Genomic DNA, 14616 nt, shown 5'->3' with positions numbered 1-14616 from the left:
TTTTCTGGAGTTTTTGTCTGGAGGTCATTTGGGATGATGGTTATAGTCTAGCTTGGATCCATGGTGACAGCAGAATTCCTCACGTTTCTTATCTCGTTGTCGCCATTGGGCCTAAGTGAATAAATGCAAAGACAACCAACCCTTATCTCACTGCATTACGATAAAGCACGGTCATTATAGTGTGAGTTTTACGCAAATTGGCAAACTTAAATGATATAACAAATAGATAGAAAATAAATATATTTAGCATATATTTTGTTTCATTCTTCTTTTAGCATTTATAGATGTATTTGTCTTTGCCATGAGACTGCCTTTAATAGCAAATGTTGTAAGAAATTCTGCTTTCATTGTTTTTAAATAGCGAAGCAGAGATGTCAATGTCACCTAATTGTATATATTCTCTTACCTTTTCTAGTTGTGCGTTCTGTCTGGACTTGTAGAGGAACTCTCCCACGGCCACAAACACAGAGAGGACCAGTCCAGCAGCCAGCACGATGAAGATGCCCCCGATGTTCTGCACTCCCAGGGCGCTGGCCTCTTTGCTCTCCTCCTCCGGACAGCCGTTCCCTCTCCACCACTTCTCCTTCATCATATGCAGCTTGCCTTCCTCCTGGAGCTGCAGGATGGCTATAGTGATCCTGTCTCTGTACGGAGAGCCTGAAGGACCAAACAAGACTCAATCAGTGCTTTTTATCTGATCAAAGTTTGGAGGACAAAGTGGTGTCACCTTTAAGGTGAGACTGCAGGTGACTAGGGTACAATTTATTTAACTTATAAATATCATTATGGAACATTGCTAGTTGATAACTGAAATTAAAAAGATTGTTTATTTTGTATCACAATTATTTTTGTTTGTGTGGTAATATGTAACTAATTATGCGTACATTTGCTTAAAAAAATCAAATGTAGATGTTGGATAAAGCCATAGTTATCTTTTACAGTTACAGTCTTCATTTCCTTTTTACAACATAAACAACCTATGTTGTAAAAAGGAACAACATAGGTTGTTCCTTCCCAATTTAATTGTGTTCAATATATAAAACGTTGGACAGTTCCATGCTGTCCAACGTTTTTAATTAACAGATTTTTCATTTTATAAATCAAGAAATACCATGTATTTGTCTTACAAATACATTTTCGATATGCTTTGAGGAACACGTGCCATTTCATACTAGCACATACCGTTGTTCTGCTGGCTTGCCACTTATGTAAAATGGTAAGTGCCATTTAGCTCTACATCTCTGATAATCGATTAGTCAGACGGTCGCTGTGGCACATGCCATAGGCCAATAAACCATCACGGCCTTACTGGATCTTTCAGGCAGGTGTGAATACAGCAATCGCACTCGGGGGCGATTCAAACAATTTCACCAAACCAACTCTGGTGCAGTTCGTTTGTGGTGTGAATATGCCCCGACCTCGCTCCGACCCAAATGCAGGAAGCACCGTGCCTTTTTATTTATTTAATTTTTTAATAAATCGCCGTCAGCTTCACATCGTGGGAATGTGTTGTTGTCGCCATTGTTAAGTTAATGAGTTGTGGTTTGACCGGGAGCCCAGAGCCAATATATTACATTTGATAGAGATGACATGTAAACATGCTGATGTGTTCAGCGATCAGATGGAGAGGGGAGCGTCTCCCGCAACGTGCCAACACAGGTTCACGCTGTGATTTGCATGAAGTGCTTGATGTTATTTTGCTTCCCATATTAACAAGTTAGACCATCAATACTACTATCCCTGTGTCAGTTTAGAGCTAAGCTGCGCAGAATTTAGCTTGAGCCTATTCTTCTTGCATCCAGCAGCAACAATAAATTCGAAAATTATGTTTCACATCGTAGGCTACAAGCGACAAAACGTGGCATTGATACATATTTTAAGTTTAACAAATGAAACAACAATAATTTGAAGTTTTTATTTTTTATTCATAGATGTAGTTGTTCATTATTTGTTATGTTAGATCAAACTGTAGATCAGGCAGTAGTCCAGACAATAAGTTATACATTGTACCCTTTTCACCTGCAGTGTCTCCCTTTAATGGGTAGAGATAAAGTCTAAAGCATTGTCACTGTTTTCAAAAAAATGTTTACCATTACGATTACCAGACCTCATATAGCTGCAAATGCTGCTAATTGTTATTAAGCTTTCCATATCCCAGAAGTCCCATATTGACCAACAGTGTTTGTAATTGTGATTAAGTTACTTATTATCACAGTTACTTATTAACTAGATTCTGAGACATAATATTATCTTTCTTAAATTGACGTATGTTTCTATTTGTTTTATTATGAGTTGTGTTGCTATTTTTTATTTTTCTACCATACAAAATGTTTACTGCTTTTTTATTTCAAGTATCACAGCTGGGTGGTTAGGGTTAGGGGACAGGGGACAGGGAACGGACACACACACACACACACACACACACACACACACACACACACAGATAATTGTGGGAACATAGGGCTGTGGAAAGAAAGGGCTTTTGGAACATAGGGTGTATCACTGTAAGCACTCTGTGGTCCTTCATTTCTTCAACTAGTCTTGCATTAGCCATCTCTTCTGTGACTATACTAGTTAGTATGCAGAACTGGTTTGGCAGCAATCTTATGTAGTGGACACGAAAGCTCCAGCCCTCGGTCACAAAGCTGAGTTCTCTTCAACATAGCTTCTGTCTTACATGTCTCTGGAACAAGGGCTTCTAGTATCTCCCTCTCCATTTCATAGCAAGCCGCTCAGCATGTCTCAAAAAGCAGCTATCATCATGGAGATTTCCAATGTGAATCGCAATCCCGCTTTCAGTTATTCATTGCCTATCTACAGTTAGATACCTTCTCTTGGGCAGCGGAGTGGAACAACAAGCCATGCAACGTGTGTCAGATAAATCACTGGTTATATGACAAAGACACAGGGAGCCTTGAAATTGGGCCGGCTTATGGACAATCGAAAAACAAATGGAAAAGGACCTCAGCTGTGATACCATCAGACCAGATGAACATAAGAACCGTGTCATACAGTCAAGACCTTGTTTTGTGGTCATAGTAACCCACATTCACATTAGCATCAAATGGGTTAACAATCTGAAGATTACTGCTGACCCACCAAGTTGAAAATACAACAACAGTGTTTTCCTTTGGATTGTCGAAAATACACTTTTTAGACTGTACCGACATGGACACATTCAAAATGACTATTAAAAAAAACTAATATAAAATGTTTACATGTTTACATTACGTATTAATGTTACATATTTACATTACTAGTGCTGTTTTATGCTGAATGTAATGCACCACTTACTTTTCATTATACTCTTCTTTGCTTTTGTTTATTTTGTTGGCTTTATTGCTACATCTGCTTTTTTAATTTGATTGTGTATTTTATCATAAAGTGTCTTTGAGTGCCTTGAAAAGCACTAAAATTAATTATTATTAGAATTATTTGCAAATTGGTTTTAGTTTAGAGTTGTAAATAAACTGCACACACCATCAGATCATCCACCATTTCCATTCAGAGAACCAGATTGTGAGTCTGGCGCTGAGACTTCAAGGCTACGCAAAGATCAGTGGCCTTTATACTCAGTTACAAATCATTGCTCAAAACTGATATGCTTGTCTAGTGGTCAGTGCAGCGTCATATGATCAGCCCATAGCTTTAGTCCAAAGCTAGAAACCTCAACAGCTAGCTTATTCAATAAAGAAATGCCCCTCCCTTTATTTCTCTTCTGACACATGATCCAACGTCTTTGGTAAACTCCAGGACATCCGGAACTCTGCTGCTCATCTGTTCACTCACTCCCACTCCAGTGACCTCATCACCAAGTCCTAGTCTTTCCTTACAATACAGTTATTGATCATAAAGATGCATTGCACCTCCTCCCCCTCCCCCGGAGATGAATAAAGTATCTATCCATCTATTGGCAAGATCTTGTTACACCTCATGCTGTTTTCACAACATGCTTGTATAAGAGAAAAAGCCCTTACAATAGATTAAAGAAATTAAGACAATTAACGAATTGTATGTGCATTTTAGGGCTGCCCCTTGAAGTAAATTCGAATCATCAGTCAGAACCACGCAGTCTACGTAGATTATAGTTGAGACGATTTTTTGTTTTGTTTTGGCCGGTCAATGTACATTACATAATCATGCCAGGCCACGCCATAGGCGATAATGTGTCATCGGTTATACATCAAACACCGTAGAAAAGAAGCGTGAGCATCGACATTGAGTCTTCTTGAGCGAGCGCCAACACAAAAACCAAACTGGGAAAGGCAAAAGAAAATCCTACTGAGGATTAAAATGTTGTGTTCAATATATTGATTTTCCTCCGCAGATCTAATTGGAATAAGAACATTCTGAGTTGGTACGGCTCTAGTGCATTCAAGTAGACGACCAGTAAAGCTTTATGTATCCCTCTGTCAGAACCATAGATAGTATATAACATGGATGTAGCATCCGGGCTGACCTCAACTGGATCCAATTGTCATTTTGTATTTATATTATTTATGAATAATAAGACTATTATCATTTTTTTTATTTGTCACTCCTCTCTCAGTCATCAGTCATTGGACCTCTTATCCCCACAATTCAAGGTGATATACTGTCATTTTGGAAAGGCTTTCTGAATCAGCGACTTCTTTTAAATCCTTTCTTAAAACACATTGTTCTATAATGTTTTCTTGGTTCATTTTGAGCTTTCTGTCAAATTACTTTTTTGTGTATCCTATATTTTGGGAGGAGTACCCTGGCCTATCTCTTTATGTAAATATATTTAATATGTTGATAATAGACTATACAAAGTGAATGGGTATGTATCCTTTTCCAACAGAGACATGGTATACTACTTAATATTAACAGTAGGCTAAACAACAAACTTCCCTATCCTCTGCAAGGTGGGGGTTTCAATTTAGTCCGCCATGCCCAGAATACACTGGGGGAATCCCTGGGGGTAAGATGCAGCAGGTCACGGTGTTGGATATCTTCTATCTCACAGCAATGCATTCTGGGCCCTTTCCTGTTTATGAGAGCAAGCTGAACAGCCCGGAGACGGTAGCATGCTGACACACACAGCACATACACTTCCCCTCATCCTGGTTAATTAACACAACCTAATGAAGCTAAATGAAGATTGATAGTCATCGGGGAGAGGGACAAAGAGAAAAAGGAAGGATGAGGAATGATGCACAGATTGGTGAGCCTCTCAGAGCAGAGGGAGAGACAGTGAGGCCTCACTAGCTCCCTGCAAAAAAAACACACCAAATAAATAAAACCTGTGATGGTAGAACAGGCTGTGACTACATTTAAAGGTGAAGTATATATAAGTGTTAAATCGCTCTTTATTCATACAGTGATAACTTATATAGTGTGCATGTTTCATAATGCCGATCTCTCAGTCACTCACTCTCCATGTAATCGGCAAATAAACTTTTCAGGGATCCCACTACTGATAACCAATCAGAAGAGAGAACGCTACAAACAGGCACCCGTCTCACTGCCGGTGCAGGTGCAGAGCGACAGATGGGTGAATGTGTATGCGCCTACAATGGCAGAGCAGGTAAAAATCCTTCCCAATGTCCGTTTTAATGGTTTTTATCATGTTTTATCACACTTATGGATCTGAGATGATGCTAGATAACTCGCTGCTTGAAGACAGCAGTGCATTAATGTGGTGACGTAGGGAAAAGGGAGGGGACTGCTAACTGCAGTCACTGACAGGAAGGTAGCTAAACTGACCATTCCGCTTACTGAACCTTTAATGACCAGTTGGAAATACACACACGCACAGAAAGTTTGGCTGATGATAAGTTGTTATTGATGCTTTGAAATGCGCTGACAAGATGAGACCGGTACAGTCGCAACAATTTCGGCACACTTGGAATATGTTCAGGGTGCTAAACGAGGTTAGACTGCCCTGCCTGATGGCCAGAAGACAGACACAGTACGGCTGGGGCAGATGCAATAGTTCGAAATTGACATGATGAAAAGAGAATACATTTGTATGTTCATTATTTTGTTTTTGTAGAGTTATAGTTTGGGGATAGAGTGTGTGATCATATAGGGATACAATCCATTCCCATTGCCCTGATATGATCTTTCAGGTCTGTGCAGCTCACTAGAAACGCGGCAAAATAATGCATATTATGCATTTAATGGACTACACACTCTATCTGCTGAAGCCTTAAGGTGCCAACACACTGCACACCGCCGCGCGGCGAGTTTACATAGAAAGTCAATGTATTTCGAGCGCCGCCGGGCGAATGGGCGGCCGGCGGCGAGCGGTTCACGCAGAAGTTGAAAATATTGAACTTTTCGCCGCCGGCTGCGCCGCGATAGCCAATCAGCGTTGAGCTCCTCCCGACGTCACTCGCTTCGGGACGACTGACAGAGGAAATTAAGATGGATGAAAACATAATAGTCACAGTTTGCTCCCATAAGTTCTGTGAATAGCCTCTGTGTCTGTTGCCTGCTGTGTACAGCTATCAGTTTTGCTTTATGAACCAAGTTAGCACCGGTTAGCTTGGGTAAAGCACCATCAGCACAGCAGACTGGTGCTCTCAGCACCGGTTAGCACCAGCGCCAGCATATCCCCAGAGCAGGAGAAGGCTACTCTGGTCGGGCGACGGGCGGCGGACACAATATGACCCAATATGATCACGCGGCGCGGAACCTGCGATTCGCGCGGCCAACCGCCGCGCCGCGGAGTGCAGTGTGTTCGTACCTTTATAATAGTTTGGGCTGGGCTTTCTCTGTTCCTAAAAATAGGTTTTGGGCTCCAGATGGCAACATTCTCATATAGCAGATTATCATAAATGATATGTTTTTCACGTTTAAAAAAAAGGTTACTTTGGCCACACTCATGGCTAATTTGTCTTTAAAAAACAATAAATAGAATAGTGAGACACATAGGATCCATCTTTGTTGCACATCAAACCTACATATGTTGAAGTAAAAAGTCAACTGAACTTATAGGGAAATGTTCCATGCAGTAAATACATTGGCTCTGACTCCCAGCTAAAGAGGTGAGCTTATAGTCTGTCCATTATAAAGCTGAGGGAGCTGCCATTGGCGCAGAGCGGCTGTTGCTCTATCAGCACTAATGCAGGCCGACACCTACTCTCTGTCGAAGTCAATGAGATATATGCTAAATGGACCGACTATATGGGAATACAGGCTGCATATGGTAAAGGGTACTAAAAGGGTAGGATTAGCAATTTAAATACCTTGTTCCGACTGCATGTGAATGGGCCACCAGGGAGTAATGATGCTAACACCCCTCCTGTCTTCACTATGGACAATCTGTGCGGCGCACAAGCTGCTAACAGGCAAAGCACTCACTTTCCCTCCATTCCCTTCACCACCCCAAAACATTTTTTATTTTTATTTCAGTGACACACACACACACACACACACACACACACACACACACACACACACACACACACACACACACACACACACACACACACACACACACACACACACACACACACACACACACACACACACACACACACACACACACACACACACAGGCCTATAATATGAATAATTCCATATACTGTTTAAGTATGCAGTCGGAGTAAAATAGATGCTACGTAAGTTTTGTTTCATAGTCAGGTATGCAGGTACCCAAGTAGCAAGCACACATTTACAGTACACATAAGGGCAAACAGGCAAATTCACAAGTGCACGCACAGGACACACACACACACACACACACACACACACACACACACAGTAGCAACGCTTTCGAAAGGGAGTACATCAGTCAGGAAATGCAATCACCCAAAGCAAATACAGCCTACCTCCACTGTTTTCACACACAGCAAAAACAGTCACTCAAATTACCTTTCAGAGGCTGACCAGCAAAGCATACACAAACAGCAACAAACGACCTTGCCAACGCTCAGTCCCAGAGGACGTTTCCCTGATTTGTCAGGAGGAATGCAGCTACTGGCTTTCATCATGCTCCACAGAGAAAGGCTATTTGAAGGCGGATGCTGATCATCTTTCAGACTGGAGATGCTTATAATAGATCATTTCTATAAATGTTCATGTCAATGTGGGGATCTATGAGTTTCCAAAATTACCACCGTACGAGGCTAACATGGGGACAATCAGAATATTTTCATTTGAGGGATAACAATAAGTCTCGCGTTTGAATATTTCACAGATGTAGCTTCATCAATAAAGAGCTGATCACATATTGATATAACACTTACCCATAAATAATTCCTATGAAAAAAGACCCACACCAACAATGAACAGATGCCATGTATTATTGACTAAATCCCCAAAATACTGTACTGCTGCTCCAATACTGACTAGAGCAACATGTATGGATTACTCCATCGCCTAAAATGTCCTCCTGTCCGAGTAGTTTGCTAAAAACCTACAATTGCTAGCTGTTTAGCAGATTTACTCTTTACTCCTTTTTTTATGTGTATCTTTTTAGTTTTTTTTAATGGTTTATATTTAGCAGAAAACAATGGTATTGAATCACAGGCATAGAGAAGTCATAAACTATTAGGGCATGGACTAAAACATTGTTGGATTTGGTTCAGATAAGAACAATATATAATAACTTGTGCCTGAAAAAGCCATTCATAAAGGATGATTTATTGCATAAACCTCTGACTCAAGCCTGGAAAACATCCACTCAGATGAACTGAACCCAACCAGACACAAGGGAAATTGTAATTATGCTGGTTCCTACAGCTCTAGAAAAGTGTCTCATCTGAAATGTTTTCAATACAATACACTGCACCATGTATCTCCATTTTGAAAAGCAGAACCATAGACAAATGACAGACCGCTAAATTATTCTGCGTTCATCCAGGAAAACTGTAGAAAAAGTTATTGTAGAACTGTCCGTACAGCCTGCATTTTAAACCACATCTGAAGATAAACAAACACAGTACATTCGCAACTGTAATGCCATCAGCAATTCTGTATCAAATGAATAGATCAATATATATATTGGGTATTAACCTAACTTTAGCATCATCTTATATTTCCGGTCGTATGTTTTTGATATTTTCTAGGGAGGAATTACATAAAACAGAAGCATTCTTCAAAAAAAATAATAGTCCAAGTAGCCAGTATTTTCCAGCTTAACGTTTTTTTTTCACTGGCATTCATTGGTACAGCATGTTGCTCAAAAGCCCTATTTGCAGTAGGCCTAAACACTTTAGGAACTATTATAATTATTATAACCTGCTCTTGGAGAATGAATATGATTAGTGGCAGCCTTCTCCATCAGGTCATCAGGTTAAATAATCTGCAAATTGTAATTCTGCAGGTACTTAACCCCAGTCTTTTCTTTTGACTGCGTTTGGAACAGGATTATAACATTTTGCCTCTGAGCCTTATTAACAAATGTTGCACCTCCGCACATACAATGTGTCAAGTGCCACCCTCCTTATTCTTAATATTACACTCTGCCTGCTGGATATTTTCCATGCTACGTATACAGGGGCGGCCCGTGGCATAGGTGTTATAGGCGGTGGTCTATCGGCACAAATTAGTGCATAAAAACGTACCAAAATGCAGGAATTTAGAAGTTATGAACTTATGAAGGTCCCCAAACCCTCACACTTATAATGTGTACCCCACAATGTTGAAGTAAAACTTTGACACATGTGATTCACCCCAAATGTCTGGGGGCTTATTCTATTAAACATTACATTTCTTTACCTTTACCTGTAGCCCAGTTGATTCAATCTCAGAAGCAGCATAGGAATGGCAGTGACAGTGGGCCAAGCAAGGCCAGTTTGTATAATAGAGCATTCTCAAATCTTGGGCGACAAATTGGTCAGAGTTGGCACAGTATCCCTCACCGTTGGTTACGGTTATGGTGGTTATGTTGCATACACACATCGGAATACAGTCTACACAGTTGTTTATTGTATCTTTTATTTTAAAAATGTCGTCTCATTGTTGTGACTTATTCGAAATTCCTACTAGGAAACTGTGAGAAACTTCACAGACACCGAGTTCAACATTCAACATGGCTGCAGTGAGAACACGTTAGCTCTTTTGTATTATTTGTGTCACCTGAAATCACCTGTACACCTGTTACTGCTCATTTCCTATGCACTAAATACAACATAGAGCGTTGTTATCAACTAACATTGCTAACAATGGCTTACAAGAGGGGATTGCTAAAGGTGAACATTCTTGCTTTCCCACTTGTGCAACTGAAGTCAACTCAGATGTGATGGTCCCTGCCAGTTCACACCTCCGACTTCCAATGCAGACGGAACACAGCATTGATTGATCCAACTAAAGACATTTAGACATTTACACAGAGCTCCAACCTCCAAGCCCTTACCTTCAACTGCAATGTCAGAATATTGTTACATGGTTGAACTGTAGGGCTATGACAGGGACCAAAAAACATACACCTGATTAATGTTCCGTGATGTTTGGCTGTAAAATGTGATTGCAATTTACCTGCTATCTACATTAAACATTCCAAAATGAATGCAAGCAATATTTGTCAGCTCTAAATGCCTGTCTGTCCATTAGTCAGACTGGCTTTGATGGCTATCTGTAGCCATGTTAGCCACATTTAAAAAAAAATCGGCAAGGAGATTGACGAATTAGAAGTTAAATTACTTGTCATTCTCAAAGCATTGTACATATCACAACAAACAGATTGAACACTTTTTCTAACAGAACGGACCAGAGAAACGTAGACATCCCTTAATTTAGGATGCTATATTGTGCCACACTTACATATTACAGAATTTGACAATGAAGTTAACTTGACTTGATAAGAGCCTTTTGATTTGCCCTAACCCTAACCCTGCACAAATAGAATAGAAGAATAGAATAGAATAGAATCTTTATTGTCATTTCATAACAGGTATCCAATGAAATTGCAGTGCTACTTTGGCCAGTGCATAATAAATATTAAAAAAGAAAACAGTAATAAGTTAATTAATTAAATGGCAAAGAATAAAAGGAGAAACATAGCAAATAAATACATTCTTTATCCATCGTAGCTCTTATAATCGTAGGGTACATACCCATTGGGGTGCCCACCCCGTAGGCTTTGGAGTCGATCAGGCCTCCGATCTGGGTGAGGTTGCAGTTGCGCTGCGTGACAAACTCGATGGTGGTGGACTCCATGAGGAAGGCGTAGTCCGAGGTGAGCACGCGGTGGATGCCTTCGTCGATGTCCTTCACCAGCACAGAGTGTTTCCGACTGCTCATGAACTCCCACATCTTGTCATAGGTGGAGATCTTGGTTTTCTGGGGGGTAGAGACACAATCCTTACTACATACAAGAATCAAAATAAATAAACTGTGTGACATGTAATTACTGGAAGAGGTCTGCAGTGTTTTGATGAACATGAACTTCCAGGTTGAAGAATGTATACAGAGGATTATTTGTGTCCCAGCTATGATCCTAAGTGACTACTAATAGATAAACAATGACTAGCATAGCACCCACCATTTAAATACTGCCAATGTGTGGCAGCTCTATCAAGGCCTGCAGAACCGTTTACATTCAATTATTTTTCAAAATGTCATTAGGAAAACACGTCAGCATCCGGCAGCAGTGCTATAGTATCCCCGGTCTGCCTCAGTCATAACCTCTCGTATAGGGAGAATCTATGCTTAGGCAGACGAGCATACTAAATGGAAAAGCAGTAGTCTGATTTGGTGTGGCCATGCATGTGTGTGTGTGCCGCTGCTATCACCTATAGGCAGCATTGTCAGTGGCAATGTGCCTCGCTTTCTACACCTGTAATCATGGGAGGAAAAAAAAAGTGCAAGAGCACATTACTCTCTAGGGGCGAGCCGATTTTGAAGGCATTTTTTTGAAACCATTTGAAACCTAATTAAGTCACATCTTCAAGGTCCTGCCCGCCATTATTGTGTGTAATGACTTTTTGCGGGTCGGTCGATATTTTAGATCAACTGGGTGATTTGCCGAGTGCCTATCAGAATCTTCTCGAGAGTCACCCTTGACAAATCAGGCGATTGAGCATGCAAAGCTCCAGGACTGCTGATAAGGCCAGAGCAGTGGCTGTGAATACACGGGAGGGAGGGATAGATAACCACCTACACACTCTACAAGTCAAGCACAGAGCCCATGGTGGGCCTTCTCTTCAAAGCCTACACACACACACAGGGATCCAGAGACGACATCAATAGGTACACACAATAAATAGTGTTCAAAACCAAATAGCAAAGTGTAAAAAAAATGTTTTTTTAAATCCATCCATAGCATTTGCAGAATTTATCATATATTTCTTCTTAACTACCAACTGAATCTGAATATTCCAGGTTATTGGATACTAAAATCAGATCTGCCTATCTGCAAATCTGCGAGTTAATCCCTTCTTCATATTGATTATTTAACATTGCTTTACCCCAAGTGAAGGAGTTCAAGTACCTCGGGGTCTTGTTTGCGAGTGAGGGAACAATGGAGCGTGAGATTGGCCGGAGAATCAGAGCAGCAGGGGCGGTTTTACACTCGCTTTACCGCACTGTTGTGACGAAAAGAGAGCTGAGTCGTAAGGAAAAGCTTTCGATCTACCGGTCGATCTTTGTTCCTACCCTCACCTATGGTCATGAAGGCTGGGTAATGACCAAAAGAACCAGATTGCGGGTACAAGCAGCCGAAATGGGCTTTCTCAGGAGGGTGGCTGGCGTCTCCCTTAGAGATAGGGTGAGAAGCTCAGTCATTCGTGAGGAACTCGGGGCAGAGCCGCTACTCCTTTGCATTGAAAGGAGCCAGTTGAGGTGGTTCGGGCATCTGGTAAGGATGCCCCCAGGGCGCCTCCATAGGGAGGTGTTCCAGGAGCGTCCAGCTGGAAGGAGGCCTCGGGGAAGACCCAGGACTAGGTGGAGAGATTATGTCTCCACGCTGGCCTGGGAACGCCTCGGGATCCTCCAGTCAGAGCTGGTTGATGTGGCCCGGGAAAGAGAAGTTTGGGGTTCCCTGCTCAAGCTGCTGCCCCCGCGACCCGATTTCGGATGAGCGGTTGAAGATGATGATGATGATGAACATTGCTTTACAATCTTAACCTGTATTCCAATATGTGGTACATTTGTTTTCATACAGTTTGTCCTTAAATCACATTTGACAAGCGCTGAAAGGCAGCTGCATTGAGTGATATGGGCTGATGGGGAGAAAAGGGCCAGCCAAAAGCACCATCAGCCTGGGATCAACATGCTTAGTGATGCTAGAGTGAACCTGAGACAGGGAGTCAGACACCAAAACGGGACAACTTTGGCTCAGGTGGTAGAGTGGGTCGGCCAATGATCCAAGGGTTGGCGGTTCGATTCCCACCCTGCCACTTGTGTCATGGTTGTTGTGTCCTTGTGCACTTCACCCACCTTGCCCCGTGTGAATGTGTATGACTGCTGTATGAGGTGGTGGTCGGAGGGGCCATTGGCGCGGGATGGCAGCAACGCTTCCGTTAGTCTGCCCCTGGGCAGCTGTGGCTACTATTGTAGTTTACCACCACCAGTATGACTGTGTGTGAATGAATGGAACCCGTAAAGCGCTTTGAGTGTGATTAAAAGCGCTATATAAATCCGATCCATTATTATTATTATTATTATTATTATTATTATTATTATTATTATTATTATTATTATTATTATTATTATTATTATTATTATTATTATTATTATTATTAATAATATAAAACACTCTGTGTGGATTCAAATGAAGAAATAATTGCTCATTACATACTATTCGAAATAAGTTCACAAGCTAACTTTCTTTGCATTCATTTGATACACTGATAACTGCTTTACATTGTCAATATGGACTTAAAAATGTATTCATGCAGAAAAAGGTTGCGTGTCAGGGAAATTTGACTTTTGTTGTTTGATTAAATGACCATATTCTCTTTTGTTCTGTTGAGGACAGTCTCAAAAGCATACTTTTTAAACAAGGTACTATTTACTTATTTGTCATCCCATGTTTCAGTGAGTGAGTGTACACAATGTGGTTGAGCTTTTTCTCCATGCAATATTGAATGTGTGTGTGTGTGTGTGTGTGTGTGTGTGTGTGTGTGTGTGTGTGTGTGCGCGCATGCGTGGGTGCATGTGTGTGTGTGTGTGTGTGTGTGTGTGTGTGTGTGTGTGTGTGAGGTAACCCTTGACTTGTCATCAGCAGCAACACTCTGTTGGTCCTGCTTGAGGCTCAGTGCTCACTGCTTGCCAAGTAGTTTACATGTATTATGTAGCACAAACAACAACTCTGCTCTTATAAAGCATTGTCTCATGCCAGAACTGACATGTACTATATATGATATATATATACTATACAATTCTCCGCTCATAGTCACATTTGTAAATGTCAGCTCGACCTTCAATGAAGTTAACTGTGATAGCACCAGATCAGATACCACAATGTACGTAGATAGAGGAATCACATTGCCCCCCCCCCCCCCCCATTCTCTATTTACTAGTGTCAACATGACATGATATGGAATGATTCTTAATGATACTTGCAAGGAGTTTGGTTAGATCACTAGAGCCAGGGGAAAAAGACATTATAGAGCAATTGAAAAAGCCAATAAAAAAAGTGTTTGAATTTAGAAAGACATAATTTATTTGAATTTTTTAAGTGGATCAGACAAATGAAATAAA

At 41.0% G+C, this 14616-nt stretch overlaps 1 protein-coding gene across 2 annotated transcripts in view; it reads right to left on the bottom strand.

The window, feature by feature from the left end:
* grik2 (glutamate receptor, ionotropic, kainate 2) overlaps positions 1–14616 on the bottom strand; it is a gene marked incomplete at both ends in the record, with an annotated part of 229510 nt that overhangs the window by 25220 nt on the left and 189674 nt on the right. Inside the window, 3 exons of one of the 2 annotated variants that reach the window (XM_080039407.1) lie at positions 84–111; positions 407–657; positions 11028–11253. In XM_080039407.1, the coding sequence (XP_079895533.1) occupies positions 84–111; positions 407–657; positions 11028–11253 (505 nt within the window). The remainder of the gene's footprint in view (positions 1–83; positions 112–406; positions 658–11027; positions 11254–14616) is intronic. The other variant, XM_080039408.1, reaches the window with a different exon arrangement.

The sequence above is a fragment of the Ammodytes marinus genome (genome assembly GCF_949987685.1).
Source record: "Ammodytes marinus genome assembly, chromosome: 13".
Taxonomy (NCBI): Eukaryota; Metazoa; Chordata; class Actinopteri; order Uranoscopiformes; family Ammodytidae; genus Ammodytes; species Ammodytes marinus.
Note: the sequence above shows the minus strand (reverse complement) of the source record. Positions and strands in the feature narration are given on the sequence as shown.